We start from the raw sequence: 15,654 nt of genomic DNA on the forward strand, positions 1-15,654 counted from the left end.
TAAAGGACTTGCATCCAAAATTTATAAAAACTTTAAAAATGAAACAATAAGAAAACAGAAAACTAATTTAAAAATGGGCAAATATCTGAACAGACACTTCACCAAAGAATAAGATATAAAGATGTCAAATAGTATATGAAAAGATGCTCTGGCACAAGAACAGACATTCAAATCAATGGAATAGAATAGAGAACCCAGAAATGGGCCTACAAATGTATGGCCAACTAATCTTTGACAAAGCAGGAAAGAATATCTAATGGAATAAAGACAGTCTCTTCAGCAAGTGGTGCTGGGAAAACTGGATAGCGACATGCAGAAGAATGAACCTGGACCACTTTCTTACACCATACACAAAAAGAAACTCAAAATGGATGAAACACCTCAATGTAAGACAGGAAGCCATCAAAATCCTCGAGGAGAAAGCAGGTAAAAGCCTCTTTGATCTTGCCCACAGCAACTTCTTACTCAACACGTCTCTGGAGGCAAGGGAAACAAAAGCAAAAATGAACTACTGGGACCTCATCAAAATAAAAAGCTTCTGCACAGCGAAGGAAACAATCAGCAAAACTAAAAGGCAACTGACAGAATGGGAGAAGATATTTGCAAATGACATATCAGATAGAGGGTTAGTATCCAAAATCTACAAAGAACTTATCAAACTCAACACCCAAAAAACAAATAATCCAGTGAAGAAATGGGCAAAAGACATGAATAGACACTTCTCCAAAGAAGACATCTAGATGGCCAACCGACATATGAAAAAATGCTCATCATCACTCATCATCAGGGAAATACAAATCAAAACCACAATGAGATACCACCTTACACCTGTCAGAATGGCTAACATTAACAACTCAGGCAACAACAGATGTTGGTGAGGATGCAGAGAAAGAGGATCTCTTTTGCATTGTTGGTGGAAATGCAAGCTGGTGCAGCCACTCTGGAAAACAGTATGGAGGTTCCTCAAGAAACTAAAAATAGAACTACCCTATGACCCAGCAATTGCACTACTAGGCATTTATCCAGGGGATACAGGTGTGCCATTTTCGAATGGACACATGCACCCCCACGTTTATAGCAGCACTATCAATAATAGCCAAATTATGGAAAGAACCCACATGTCCATCGATGGATGAATGGATAAAGAAAATATGGTACACACACACACACACACACACACACACACACACAATGGAGTATTACTTGGCAATCAAAAAGAAGGAAATCTTGCCATTTGCAACTACGTGGATGGAACTGGAGGGTATTATGCTAGTGAAATTAGTCAGAGAAAGACAAAAATCATATGACTTCACTCACATGAGGACTTTAAGAGACAAAACAGATGAACATAAGGGAAGGGGAACAAAAATAATATAAAAACAGGGAGGGGGACAAAACAGAAGAGACTCATAAATATGGAGAACAAACAGGGTTGCTGGAGGGGTTGTGGGAGGGGGGATGGGATAAACGGGTAAGGGACACTGAGGAATCTACTCCTGGAATCATTGTTACACTATATGCTAACTAATTTGGATGTAAATTTAAAAAAATAAAAAAATAAAGTTAAAAAGAAGAAAAAAGAAAAATCCAGAAAAAAAAGAAAAGAAAAGATGCTCAATAGCATTCATCATTAGGGATTGTAAACCAAAACAAAAATGAGATACACCTATTAGGATGGCTAAAATCCAAGTAACTGACAATACTGAAACCTGATGATAGGAATTCTCATTCCTTGTTGATAGGAATGCAAAATAGCACAGTTGCTTTTTGGCAGTTTCTCACAAAGTTAAGTACAATTAGGGGCACCTGGGAGGCTCAGTTAGTTGAACAGCTGACTTCAGCTCAGGTCATGATCTCACGGGTTCGTGGGTTCCAGCCCCGCGTCGGGCTCTGTGCTGACAGCTTGGAGCCTGGAGCCTGCTTCGGACTCTGTGTCTCTCTCTCTGTCCCTCCCCAGCTCACACACACTCTCTCTCTGTCTCTCTCTCAAAAAAAAAAATTGAAAAAAATTTTTAAAGAGTTAAATATAATTATACCATGTTATTCAGCAGTTCCACTCCTCGTATAACTCAGCTGAACTGAAAACTTACATCCACACAAAAACCTGCACACAAATGTTTTTAACAATTTTGTTCACAATTGCTCCAAACTGGGAACAAGCAAGATGTCTTTCCATAGGTGAATGTGGTCCATCCACACAATGGAATGTTATTTAGCACTAAAAAGAAATGAGCTATCAAGCCATAAAAAGACTTGGAAGAATCTTAGGCTAAAAAAAAATTTAATGTTTATTTCTTTTTGAGAGAGAGAGAGTGAGAGAACAAGCAGGGCAGGAGCAGAGAGAAGGGGACAGAAGATCCAAATTGGGCTCTGCGCTGACAGCAGTGAGTCCGATGTGGGGCTTGAACTCGTGAACTGAACTGCAAGATCATGACCTGAGCCAAAGTTGGATGCTCAACTGACTGACCCACCCAGGTGCCCTTAAATTTTTTTTAATGCTTATTCATTTTTTTGAGGGGGGGGGGACGGGCAGAGAGAAAGGGAGACCCAGAATCTGAAGCAGGCTCCAGGCTCTGGGCTGGGAGCATAGAGCCCCACATAGGGCTCAAACTCACAAACCGTGAGATCATGACCTGAGCCTAAGTCAGACGCTTAACCAACTAAGCCCCCCCAGGCGCCCCAAGACGTGGAGGAATCTTAAATGCCTTTTACTAAGGGAAAGAAGCCAATCTGAAAAGCTACACACCGCATGGTTCTAACTATATGACATTCTGGAAGAGGTAAAACTGTGGAGACAGTAAAAAGATCAGTGGTTGCCAGTGGTTCAGTGGAGATGGGGAGAGAGAGGTGAACGGTGGAACACGGGATTTTCAGGGCAGTGAAATTATTCTTTATGATACTGTGAGAGTTTATAAGTATCATGATGCATTTGTTAAGACCGGTAGAAATTTACAGCACAAAGAATGAACCTTAATGTGTGCCAATAGCACAGTCATTTAGCAGATGGGGGGGGGGGAATGAAAGAATGCAGACTCTGACAAGAAAATCAAACTGTAACACTTGAAATTACCTCACTGAAGGAGGCAGAGAAAAGGTGCTGATGGAAGTATTTTTGGAAATGAGCAGAGACTTGTAAGACTAAACACTGTCCTCTGCTTAGTAAAGTTGTATCCCATGGGTTAACAATTCTGTTCTTTCTGTGCACATGCACTAGAATTGAACAATTAAGTAAATGAGTGGTGGATGACAGAAGCCAGGTATCTCGCTGTCAGAGTGGAAACTTGCTTACCAGAAAGAGGAGGAGGCCAGAACATCCTTGTGGTGTCAGGTTACATTGCGGACACCAGCAAGAACTCAAGTTTAACTTAATATGGGTTCATGGTTACATGTAGAAATATTTGTAGATGTGTCTATGCACAGGCTAGTATGCACACATAGACTTCCTTACTCTGTCAGCTGACCAGACCTTGAAGCTGACACCCCAGTAGCAATGAGCACACCCAGTGCCCAGATCTTTGTTTCTAAGACATTCCCCAATACAAGGAACCAGGGCTCCTTGAGGAATTACTGATTTCAGGACTGGACAGGAAACATACAAATGACCCTGGAGCATCAGAAAGTAAGTGATGTTCTCTCTGCTCCTCCCCCACTTGTGTTCTGTCTCTCTCTGTCTCTCAAAAATAAATAAATGTAAAAAAAAAATTAAAATAGAAAAAAAGTGATGTGCAAACCCTTCCCCCGCCAAACCAAGAAACCTACCCATCCACCAACCCAACAAACAAAAACACCCCAGAATAATGGGGTCAATGGGTTATGTCAGATGGCACAGGAGCTCACTGAGAGGCTCCCAGTGGCTACAGTCAGAACAGATTGAACAACAAAATCAATAAAGTTGACTAGGGTTGTAATCAAAATACTCAGGACGCCGAACTGATGAAAATAAATTATTGCATAAATTAATAAATGGGCGAGGGGAGACATATCTCCAGTGCAAACCCCTGTTCCCACAGCGTGGGGCTCACAGCGATTTCCCTCCAAAGGGCACCGTCCACCTGGTGGCCTTTCTAGATGCCAGTGTCATGCCGGCCTCACAGCCCTTTAAGCTGTTCCCCCGCCAGCTCTGTGCCCTGCCTGACCAGCCCCCAACTGAGCAATCATGTCCTTTAAGGCCTCAGGCCATGTTTTTCTTTCTGCCCAGGGCACCCTCTTGTCCTCACCAGAGGATCCTCCCATCACCCCCTCTGCACAGACATGCTGGAGCACCAGGATGGCCAGCCTTGTCCCCCTGGGCTTTGGCCCTAGCCCCATGTGGCCATAGCCTGTGGGAGGTCTCTGTCAGAGGCTTTTTTGTTCTCTATCAATAGGGCTGGCCTCTGGCCAAAAGATCCTCAGGGGATCCCAGACCACCTGCCTAGGCTGCTCTTTCTGTAGCTCGTGGGTGGGTCGGGAGGGGGCTCCCAGACAACCTTTCTGAGAGAAGCACAGGAACCTCTCATCATTTTAAGCAAGTTTACAGCAGGTGCCCAGGATGCACCCAGCGTTTGCAGACAGAACAGACAGTGGGGATGGCCTAGAGGACCAGTTCTTCCTCAGCATCTTCTGAGGCTCAGCCTGAAGGCCACGTCTCGTACAGCTTTCCCAGCCCAAGGCCCGGAGTGACAGGAGCTGCCTTTTTGTCCTCTTGCCAGGCCCACTCACTGTCTTCCAGGGCTCCAGGGGGCCCGGGCCCGAGGCAGGAGGACACAGAGGGAACCTACCTCGTGCGCCCCGTGAGCTCTGCACCTCTTCCCGACACACAAGGCCCCACCTTGCGTGCATCAGGCCCCACACCCTCCTCGCTGGGGGGAAGCAGATTCCAGCCCTGGAAGCAATTGCTATCCTGTGTAGCAAGGGCTGAACCCACCGGGAGACTCAGGCAATGAGTGGCTGTTGTCCATTCTTCTCCCGCCCCAGCTCCTGCCACAGAGGGTTTGAGGGAGCTTCTAAGGAGTGCCTGCAGCATTCACAGGCACTCATACTCGCCCGGGCTGGGGGAGAGTCAGGGTGGGCAGACGGGATGAGAGACCCAACCTCTCTGGGGTCCCAGCCGCACGACGGCTTCCCAACACTGCCTCACTGTAGCCGGCCCACTCACGGCATCACACCGCAACCACAAAAGCCATGGGACCCTCCCTGGAGCTCTCTGGAACTGGCCCAGCTTGGACACGCACTGTCTCTGTCCAGAGAGACTGGCACGGGGACCTGGACGCACTTGGACATCTTGGAGGGCTGGGAGGCTGGGGCGGGATGGCCCTGGCCGGGCACACGCGCGGGTACCTGGCCTCGGCGTGTCTCACAGTTGTGCAGGTAGCTCAGGTGGTAAATCTTCAGGTTCAACGTGCCAAAATTCAGGTACTTCAGGAAAACCTGAGACAGGGATTATAACAGCAGGAGTTTAAAACCCCAGTTTTCAGAAGATGTTCGGGTGTGCAAGGGTGCAGAGACGCCCGGCTGCCCGGAGCAGGGCCCATACGCGGCACTGATCTCAACGCACGCAGGCCCATGGCGTGCAGGAGCACACATGCACGAGCTCTCAGAGCTAAGAGGAGGGGACGTCTACACACAGACACCAAGAGAACACAAGCGCACCCCGCCAGCACAGGACAGACCTGGGGATGGTGTGGCCCACACACGGAGGCACCCATGCCCGCAAGGGCCCCCAACACTCACATCTTCATCTTCGCTTGTGAAGCACGGGCCATCGAGCTTGTTCACGGCCATGATGACGGCCACGACGTCTTTGCCATTCATGATGGGTGTGGCCAGGATGTTCTTTGTCACATAATCGGTCAACTCATCAGCAAAGGAGCTGAAGTGGGGACACTGGGCAGGCAGCAAGAGGGGAGAAAAGAGAGGCAGTCAGTCTGTGGACCTGGCCCACCCTGACCCTGGGGAGGCCGGGCCTAAGCTGCACAGAGTCCACCGCCCAGGCCAGTGCTAAGACCCAGGTGCTGGCGTCGGGAGCCCAGGCAGCACAGGAAGACGTAGCCCGTGGCCTGTCCTTGTGGCTCTAGCCTGGCACAGTCCCTATCCCTCGATTTGGAGCCAATTACCCCAGCTCCCCATCATAGACTCTGCTGAGCCCTCACAAGCCTGAATGTGGCAGGCCTGGGTCCCTCCGCACCTGCTGTCATCTGGTTAAGCAGGTCTGTTGGATACCTGTCCCAAAGCCCCTCCTAGATCAGGCCGCCCTCTCCTACCTTCACCTCCCTCTGGGCCAGCCCCCACATGCTCCTTCCCAAAAAGTGTGTTGGCTGAATAAAGAGTGAGTGTGAGTCGGGGTGGAGGGTCCCCTGGGAGTCTCCTGGGGTCATGCTCCAGCCAGCAGGTGCTCCGTGGGGTCCGTTGCCCCTATGATAAGGCATGTGTCCGCATCTGGCCCCCAGGGCAAGTCCCGCTAGCTTTAGGGTTGCTCCTCCGGGTCACTCCTTGATTGGGAGCTGATTGACGGACTTCCCACAGGGAACAAGTGACGGAGTGTCACCAGGATGAGGTCCCCCAGGTGACTGGGACTGTCCTTCAGAGTGGATGTGACTCCAGCTCTACCCTCATACTTCCTGGTGCTCATATTTATTTACATGAGGCCCAAGTGACCAGACACAGAGCTGCAGTGGATGGCTCAGAGTTGGGCTGCTTGGGTCAGGGCCTGGGCTTGCCACCGTGTCACCTCCAGCAAGGGTGGGACAGCCCTGGGCTGCTCTCTTCACCCGTCAGCTTGGGTTGAGCGAGGCAATCTCCGTAAACGTTCCCTACATTTGGTTATTATTACTTGTTAAAAGAGCTCTTTGGGATTTACTCAAGGACTGTTGGTCCTGTGGCAGACAGAGGAGTCACTGACCCCATGTGACTTCCCGCGCCTTCTCTGTGGCTCCGCCCTCATGTGGCCCAAGGACGCTGCGTCCGCTGCCCAGACTCCCTTGCATGGGCAGCTGGGCCACAGTTCGGGCCAATGGGAGGTCAGAGGAAGCCTGCTGGGGACGAGGACATCCCATGTTCTCACGAAGAGGTGCATGCGTCTGGCACCAATCTTCTCAGTTCCTCTCCTGCCTGATGATTGGAGAGGTAGCTGTCACCTGCAGCCACAAAGGGAAATCAGTACTGAGCCCTGGAGGTGGCAGCAGCGTGGGGAGTGGCACCAGCGTTCCATGACACAAAGGGGGGTGTTCTACCTCACCCCAGGCCGAGCACAGGCACGAGCTCAGGGCCCTTTTCACGCTCCCATCCTCGGTGTTTGTGAGCTCTCCAGTTACCTTCCTGGCCACACGGCTGGGTCTCTTGGCAGGCCCTCGACCCTGCCCCAGACTTTCCTTCCTGCCCTTCAGCTGTGTTCCCCTCTTCCCACCTGGGGTCCCACCAGCACCCCTGCTCCCAGGTGCCCCCCGCCATAGCAGCACCCCCACTCCCAGGTGCCCCCCTCTGTACCAACACCCCCTCTTGTTCCTGCCACACTGGGACCCTAACTCTGACGCCCGTGGCTGTAGCCTCTCCTTGTCCCTGCAGGTAGCTCGTCAGCTCCCACAACACCCTAGGTACAAGGTGAAGGGAGCCTCAGGAAGGTTCTGGCCCAGAGCTGTGCGGTCTGAGCAGAGTCACCCCAGGGCTGGAGTCACCTGCGTGCCACACCCTTGTACCCTGTGCCCAATCAGGCTCCCTGCCTGCGTCTTCTTCTCCACTGTGTCCATTCAACACTCCCACCCCGGCTTCTCTGCTGAAGCAGACCCCACCTCACTCAGAGCCCCTGCCACACTGTGGGCAGGGGGCTCTGCTCAGGCTCCCAGAAGCCCTGGAACCAGAGCTTCCTGTAGCACAGTGTGAGAGTAGGAGCAGCCCCAGCCCCACGGCAGCCTAAACCTCATTCCCGAAACGTCTGCCCTCTCGTGCTCCCAGTCCAGGGGTTGGAAGCCACCCACCACCCCATGGAGGGGAACTTGGTGTCTCCTTGGCACCTCCCTCCCCCTCGGCCTCAGTGGGTCTAGGGGTCCCGTGACTGCTCGAAAGTGCCCCCAACCCTGTCCCTACTGCCCAGATCCTCTTCATTGCTCTCCTGCAGCATCTATCCGTGTTCTGCACTGCCGGCCTGGTGCTGTCGCCCTCCTCCCTCTTCAGAGTTGGCCTGGCTCCTAGGCCTTCCCCACAAAGCCATGCCCCTAATGGCAGTCTAGCCTCCTTCGACCCCCCAACGGCTGGCTGCCCCAACTGGGGTCTGGATGCCTTGGCAATACGCAGGGCCCTTGTGATGAACTGTTTCTGGGCCCACAGCTCTTTGGAGGGGAGTCAGAGACTGTCCCTTCTGCCTGGCTGCTTGCCACGAACCCTTGGGGGTCTTAGGAGCTGCAAAGTAGTGGTGGGGTGATGGTGCAGCCCTGCGGTGCCCTCCTGTCACCACACACTGGCTGTCCTAGCTGCCTGCAAGGGTTCCCTGCCCCGCTGGCACACACTACCCTCCAAAAACAGCCTCCATGCTTTTCTCATCCTGCGAGTAGGGTGCCGGAGCCTCGGACGGAGCAAGGCTCTGTCTCAGTATCCCATTTGATGACAACCTGGGTCTGGGAGCCTGACATCGGCAACGCTTAGAGCTTTGTGACACACTTAATGGAAATGCGCTTTTTGGCTGATGTGGGCTCTGTTCTCAGTTCTACCGCGTCTGAGATAAAGAAGAGCCAGCACAGCCCTGAAGATTGAGGCCAGTGTTATGCCCCTGGCCCACCGGGGGACAGATTAGGGCAGGCTGTCCTCATGGAGGCGGAAGGGTCTGAAGAAGCCGAGGGCCCAGGGATAGAGGAGGCACAGGACCCAGGATGGCCATGCCAACTGACCCAGACCCTCACCCAGCACAGGCTTGGGAGACCAGCCAGAGGACAGGCCCCTGGGGGCTGAGGGGTCTGCCTCAGACTCAAGAAGGGAGGGGTCAAGATGTAGAGAGAGAAGGAGCAGGGGAAGTCACTCAGTGCAAGCCCCCCACACCCTTCCCCACTGCCGAATTCCTTATTTTCCTGTTAATTCAGGCTCCTGATATTCTGATGCATGGATGACCCATTTCTTAAACGGGAGTGGAGATGAAGCTAATCCCAGAGATTACTATATTCAGGTCGCTGGACCTGGGGTTGTTTAGAGCAGATAAGTTTAAGAGGATTGCTACCACTTCCTTCCCAAGGGACCTGGGGGGACGTGCACGTGTCTGTTCGCCTCCAGGAACTAGGGGACAGAAGCTGTTTTGAGAGAAGCACACCCTGGTGGGCAACCCCCTCTAGATTCCTTCACTGAAAGTGGAAGAGGCTGGTCCAGCTCAGGGCTCCTGCTTGCCCCTCTCAGAGGCGAGAAAGGAGAAGAGGGGAGAAGGCAGTGGCTCCCATTCTGCCCCAGCGGCCTCTTCCTGCTCCTTCTAGGAGCTCCTCAACCCCATGCCCACATTGGAGGCCCTTGCCCCTCACACATGTCCAACAGGCACCTCCTTCCCTCAAGTGCCACCCGCCCTGGCCTCCACCCCAGGGCCCCTGTCCTCCTGTTGTGCTAGCCCCACACTCGCCCTCCTTCCCACCCAACAAGAGCCTGTGCTGTTTCTCAGCAACACGAATTCCCGCCTACCCTTCCTGCACCGCCTGGACCAGCCCTGGTCTCCCTGCTGCTTCTCCCGAACCCCCAAACTTGCCTGTGCGAGCGAGCAGCATGGTCTCCTATGGGGTTGTGAGTTCCAGGCTCCAGGGTCAACTGGCCCTTCCTTTCTGGGCCTTTGCACAGCCCCCTGCTCTGACCCCTTCCCCGCCACCCCCTCCCCCCCCAAGCTCCTGTGCAGGGGCCTATGCGTCAGGGAGGCAGCAGGGCCTGTCCGGGCCACCCTCCCAGCCACCTCAAGGCTGGCTTCCTTCCTTTCTGTGAGCTCTGGACCAAGCCACCCCACTCACCCCACTCACCCCACTGCCCCAGGCTGCCTTCCTAAAAGAAGAGGTCCCCACATGGCCTGCAGGCTGGCCGTGGGATGAGTAGGGACCTCTCGCCAACCGCACCAGTCGTGGCCCAGAACCCACCTCCGTCACGTCCTTGATGTTCACCATCTTCTTGGTCTGAGCCACGTGGCCCACAACCCCAATGTCCAGTGGGAAGACGATCTCAGAGTCGGGGGGTACCAGGCAGTCCTCTAGGACGCTGCCAGGCTGCACGCTGAAGAGGCGCGTGGCGAGCTCAGCCACGCCGTTGCGCTGGCGGTACATGAAGAGGCTGCAGCGGTCGGCATGCAGGATGGTGCAGAGGCGTCGCAGGATCTTGAAGACCACCCGCTCCATGTTCACACTCTCCTGCATGTCCTGCACCAGCTCAAAGAGGGCCGTGCTCTCCTCCACCTGGCACAGCTCGCGGAAACTGGCACAGTCCACCGGCTGTCTGTCCTCGTGGGCGCCAGCCACATTCTCGGGGCTCAGCTTCTTCCCAAAGTACTGGTCCGCGAAACTGGGGTTCTGGTCAAGGAACTGCTGCACCTGCTCCCCGCTGAGGCTCATGGTGTCCCACTGCCCGTCCAGGAGTCGTGGCCGGTCCCCAGGCACACACAGACTCCCAGCAAACACTGTCATCAGCAAAGCCTTTCTTAATGACGATTACTGAGGACTGGGAGGACGCCAGCTGACTCACCCACGCTTGCCCCCCTTGCCTTAGATCTTGGACTTGGTCTGATTTTCCCAGGGGTGGGTGATGATGGGAGCTCAGGGGCTTCTGCCTGTGGCAGGGGTCCTGGGAAGCTGGGGGTAGGGAGTTGGCTTCCACCGGAGGAGCCCCTCACACCTAATCCTCCAGAGGGGTAATCCCACAAACACCGTGACCCTTTCTGCCTGGGGGATTGCCTGATAATTCTGGATGGTCCAACAGGCATCCCCACATCTCCTGGCCCTCATACCTGGGCTCAGGTGTGCTCGAGAGGTGGGGCACCAACTCTCCCCCTCGGGGAACTGCAGCCCAGCCCCAGGCAGGGAGAGGAGGACCCTCCTATGGTGCCAGAGGTCAACAAATGCAGCTCCATGGCTCCGTCCTCATGGAAGGAAGTGAGGAGAAGGGAGGAAGATGGTCCGGCATCCAGTGTGGAGGTCGGGCCACAAGATGGAGGTCGGGTTTGCAGAGACCTTCCTTTCTCTTTGATGGTGAGGAGGTGGCCTGGGCATTTGCTCTTGCAGGTGAGGGGTTTGCATGTGAGAATAGGTCACCTGGGTGCACAACAGAGCTTCTCTGTTAAGAGCTAGTGCCCTTAGAAGTCTCAGTCAACCCCCACCACACATCTTTTTCCCTGGCCCAATTCCTACTTACCGGGCAACCTTTACTCAAACTGCCAGACCCCCTCCTCACAGAGTCCGCAACCACACTGCAGGTACTGCCGTGTTCTATAGACGAGATTGTTCCTGGTTGTGCCTCAAACAGTGACCAGCTTGCCTGGACAGCAGGCAGAGCCTCTCTCCTTATCCACCTGCCTGGGTGCCATACAGGGATTAGCTTCTTTGTGGGCCATGACGTGACAAAAAGGTTGGATTCAAACTGGGTGGCTTGTTCTGTGTCTGTCTGACTCTCCAGCCGCTGGTGTGCAATGTGTGTGCATACGCATGAGTGTGTGTGTTCACGCTGGGTGTGCACGTACAGGTGTGTTGGGCGTGCGTGTGCCTGCGTGTGCATGTGAGCTGGGTGTGCACGTGCATGAGTGTGCATGCGTGTGCATGCCCAGGGACTGCTGGAAGGTTGGGGGTCGGAGCTACGTCCGCAGTGTGAACCAGCTGTGCACATCACCCAGCAGAATGTCTGTGAGGTACATCCATGAGGTATGCCAGGTGGGCACCTGGCATTCTGGACTCATCTTCTGAGGCAGCAGCCACGTTTCTGTCCACAAAGGCAGAGGCAGAGGCAGAGGCAGAACAGTTTTGTTGGAAGAACTTTAGGGCTCTCCAAGCCAAGGACCAGGAATCACGAACCAGGGGCCTTGCCTGAGGAAAAGGCCTAAGGTTCCCTCATGTTACCTTTTAACCAGGATGCAGGATTTGTGTGTGCTTCTGAATTTCACTGCATTCAGCTGGCAAAAATGTGTTTGTGCATGTAGGAGCATGCATATATGCACACACGTGTGAGTGTGCATGCATGTGTGATTGTGGGGCCAGGGAACTTCTTGGGCTCAGACACGTTTTCTCAGCACAAGCCTTGCTTCCGGGGGACCTTCCGCGTGGGCTCTGGGCTGGCGCCTGGCAGCTGGGCTGGCCACAATGGGCCCAGCTGGCCGAGCGCCGGCACAGGCCCTTGTGCTCTGACATTCCTGCCTGTGCTTAGTCATGCAGTAGACTCCTTTCAGGGATCTGCTCTGAGCATCCCACTTTTCCTAAAAATAGTGAGTTCTGCCTGGGGACTGGGGGAGAGCAGGGAGGCAGGTGCTGTGGATGGGGTGCTGTGGTGCTTGGATTCAGGGCCAGGGTTGGGGGTCACCTTGCCCTGAATTCAGTCCCCAGACAGCTTCCAGAGCCTTCCAGCATATTGTCTCCAGACACTCAGAGCTGCAGTCCAAATTACGCCTGATGTGAGGGCCATGCCAATGAGGCAGCCATCTGGCCGAGAGGCCCAGGGCAGCAGAGCCTTTGTGGGGGACGCTTCCCAAATCCTTGGCTCGCCCCATCCTGAGGCTCATTCAGGCTGCACAACCCTCCCTGCTTCTGCACCCCGCTCCTGCCAGCTGGCTCCTTCCTTGCAGGGCTGAGGAAATGGGGTGTAGATGTGCAGCTTACCTGCCTGGGGCAGGGGAGGCCCTTCGGTGAGGGATGCATCTATGTCTGGCAACTGCAGGGCTGGGTCGCAGCAGTGGGAATGGCATGGCCATGGGCTCAGAGGCACGATGTACTCAGTGTTGGTGGAACAGAGGGGGCTCCTGGCAGAACGGGTGGGGAGCAGAGGAGGGGCTGGCTGAGGAGCTCAGGGCGCTAGCCGGAAACCTGGGGTGGTGGGTTGGAGCAGAAGAGAGCCCAGAGCGTAGGTGAGCCCTGCTCCAACCCTCCGTTACACAGTGTGTCCACCACACCTTCCCTGTGGTACCTGTGTCACTTCACCTGTGGGTTTCCTTGCCCCTGAGCCTGCAGTATTCGCAGGTGTGGGAGCCCAGAGGCACCAGAAGTTAACGCCCCTGGAGAAGCCCTTGACCTGTGACTCACGGGGTTGTGTGTAAATACCCCAGCTGCCCACCTTGGGGGCCCCAGGACAACTGCTCAGCAACACATTCTGGGTTGGCTCCTGCCCTCCCTCGTCTCACTTTCTGACACACCCACTGATGTTACCTGGGGCCCCTGCACAGCCCTGAAAGGGTGGGCTCTTGATTCGGTTGGAGACAGACTCATGAGACAAGCCTATGAAATGCACCTGTGAGATCACCTGGGAGGGGCGCTTGTGCCTGAGGTACACCTGTGGGCTGTGCCTGTGAGCACACCTTCGGGATGCTCTTGCGATGAATGTCTGCGAGGTGCATCTGCGAGGTATGCCTGAAGGTGAGCCTGAGAGGTAGCCGTCAGTGACACCTGTGACGCACCCCTGCAGAGCACACCTGAGAGGTGCACCGGTGAGGTATACCCGCGAGGCGGGCCTGTGGATACCCCTGTGATGTACACCCGTGTGCAAGGGCCCATCCGACACAACGGCTAAGCTCTCCACAAATGGACGTGGGAGATGTTCGAAGACAAACGGGCTCTCTAGGTTCCTGTTAATTTGACTTCATCATAATGTGGAATCTCAGAATTACCAAGTACACCCCGGGAGCCATTTATAACAAGGAATATGTCTTAAATAGCTATTCCATGAAGAGAACTCCAGTGTCTTGTCCCAAACCGTGGGGAGGATGCAATTTCATAAGGAGCATTATGCTCTGAGATTAAAATTAACCAGTCAAGAGGGATGGCAGGGATGTGAAAATCAGAGTTCACACTCAGAAATCTCATTACATTTCCAGTGCAGAAGTGTAATGCAGTGCAGAAATGGACATATCCTCGAGGCACCTAAGTGTCCACGGGATGAGTTTTGCCGGAGGGACGACGGGAGATGTGTTACCTGGCTGGGTTGCCACTGGGAAAGGACAGATGGCAAAGTGGGGGGTGGGCTGAGCAGGGAGATGCCTCAGACTCTGACCCCAGGGTGGGGCCTGGGGCATCGTGTGAGCTGAAGGTGGGCTTGCACGCCAACCCCGGCTCTATCCTCTGCTCTCACCTGTTGCCTTACCTCAGGGCAGTGTCTCAACTTCTCTGGGCTCCTGTTTGGCTCCTGGCCAACAGGATCTTGCCATGTTTTTTTGGGGGGGGGGTGAGAAAGGGTGATGTAAAGCATGTGGTATGGGCATTAGCACATCCTGTTGACAGCAGGCTGCAGAGTACCCCATCCCCGCATGAGCAGGGGGAGAAGGGTGGGATGGGGTGTGGGAGATGATGGAGGCCTAAGTGGAGGGGGTACAGAGGGAGACGTGAAAAGCTGGAGGCAGTGGGAGGAGGGGCTGTTGAAGCCACCTGTCTGGGGTACGTGCTGGCCTGGGGTGGGGGGCAAACCTTGGGTAAGAGCCGTGTTGGACCATGGTGAGTGAATCTTTTAATGTACTGTTAATTCAATTTGCTAGTGTCTTGTTGAGAATTTTTGCATCCAGATTCATCAGGGATATTGGCCTATAATTCTCCTTTTTACTGGTCTTTGTCTGGTTTTGGAATCAAGGTAATGCTGGCTGTTTGGAAGCTTTTCTTCCATTTCTACTTTTTGGAACAGTTTGAGAGGAATAGGTATTATCTCTGCTTTAAATGTCTGGTAGAACTCCCCTAGGAAGCCATCTGGCCCTGGACTCTTGTTTGTTGGGAGATGTTTGATAATTGATTCAATTTCTTTGCAGGTTACAGGTCCGTTCAAGTTTTCTGTTTCTTCTCGTTTAAGTTTCAGTAGTGTGTGAATTTCTAGAAATTTGTCCATTTCTTCCATATTGCCCAGTTCGTTGGCATGTAATTTTTCATAGTATTCTCTTATAATTGCTTGAATTTCTGTGGTGTCGGTTGTGATCTCTCCTCTTTCATTCGTGATTTTGTCTACTTGGGTCCTCTCTCTTTTCTTTTTGATAAGTCTGGCTAGGGGGTTATCAATTTTGTTTATTCTTTCAAAAAACCAGCTTTTAATTTCATTGATCTGTTTACTGTTTTTGTTGTTGTTGTTTCTATATCATTTCTGCTTTAATCTTTATTATTCCCCTTCTGCTGGCTTTAGACTTTATTTGCTGCTCATTTTCTAGCTTCTTCATGTGTAAGGTTAGGATGGTTGTGTATTTGGGACCTTTCTTGCTTCTTGAGATAGGCCTGAATTGCAATGTATTTTCCTCTTAGGACCAGCCTTTGCTTCATCCCAAAGGGTTTGGGCCATCGTGTTTTCATTTTCATTGGCTTCCATGTATTTTATTTCTCCCTTAATCTCTTGGTTAACCTGTTCATTGTTTAGTAGGATGTTCTTTAACCTCCATGTATTTGAGGACTTTCTAAATTTTTTCTTGTGGTTGACTTCAAGCTTCATAGCACTGGATCTGAAAATACTCATGGTGTGATCTTAATCTTTTTGTATGTGCTAAGGGTTGCTTTGCGACCCAGTGTGTGATTT

General features: G+C 52.9%; 1 protein-coding gene across 1 annotated transcript in view; it reads right to left on the minus strand.

The window, feature by feature from the left end:
- The window catches only part of PDE6B (phosphodiesterase 6B), a 36,566-nt gene extending 24,747 nt beyond the window's left edge, over window positions 1-11,819 (minus strand). Inside the window, exons 1-3 of the mRNA XM_027061028.2 lie at window positions 10,065-11,819; window positions 5,710-5,862; window positions 5,317-5,406 (exon numbers count right to left, since the gene is read on the minus strand). Coding sequence (XP_026916829.1) covers window positions 5,317-5,406; window positions 5,710-5,862; window positions 10,065-10,604 — 783 coding nt within the window. The 5' untranslated portion in view covers window positions 10,605-11,819. The remainder of the gene's footprint in view (window positions 1-5,316; window positions 5,407-5,709; window positions 5,863-10,064) is intronic.
- Between the last annotated feature and the right edge of the window lie 3,835 nt (window positions 11,820-15,654).

Source organism: Acinonyx jubatus, chromosome B1 (genome assembly GCF_027475565.1).
Source record: "Acinonyx jubatus isolate Ajub_Pintada_27869175 chromosome B1, VMU_Ajub_asm_v1.0, whole genome shotgun sequence".
NCBI lineage: Eukaryota > Metazoa > Chordata > Mammalia > Carnivora > Felidae > Acinonyx > Acinonyx jubatus.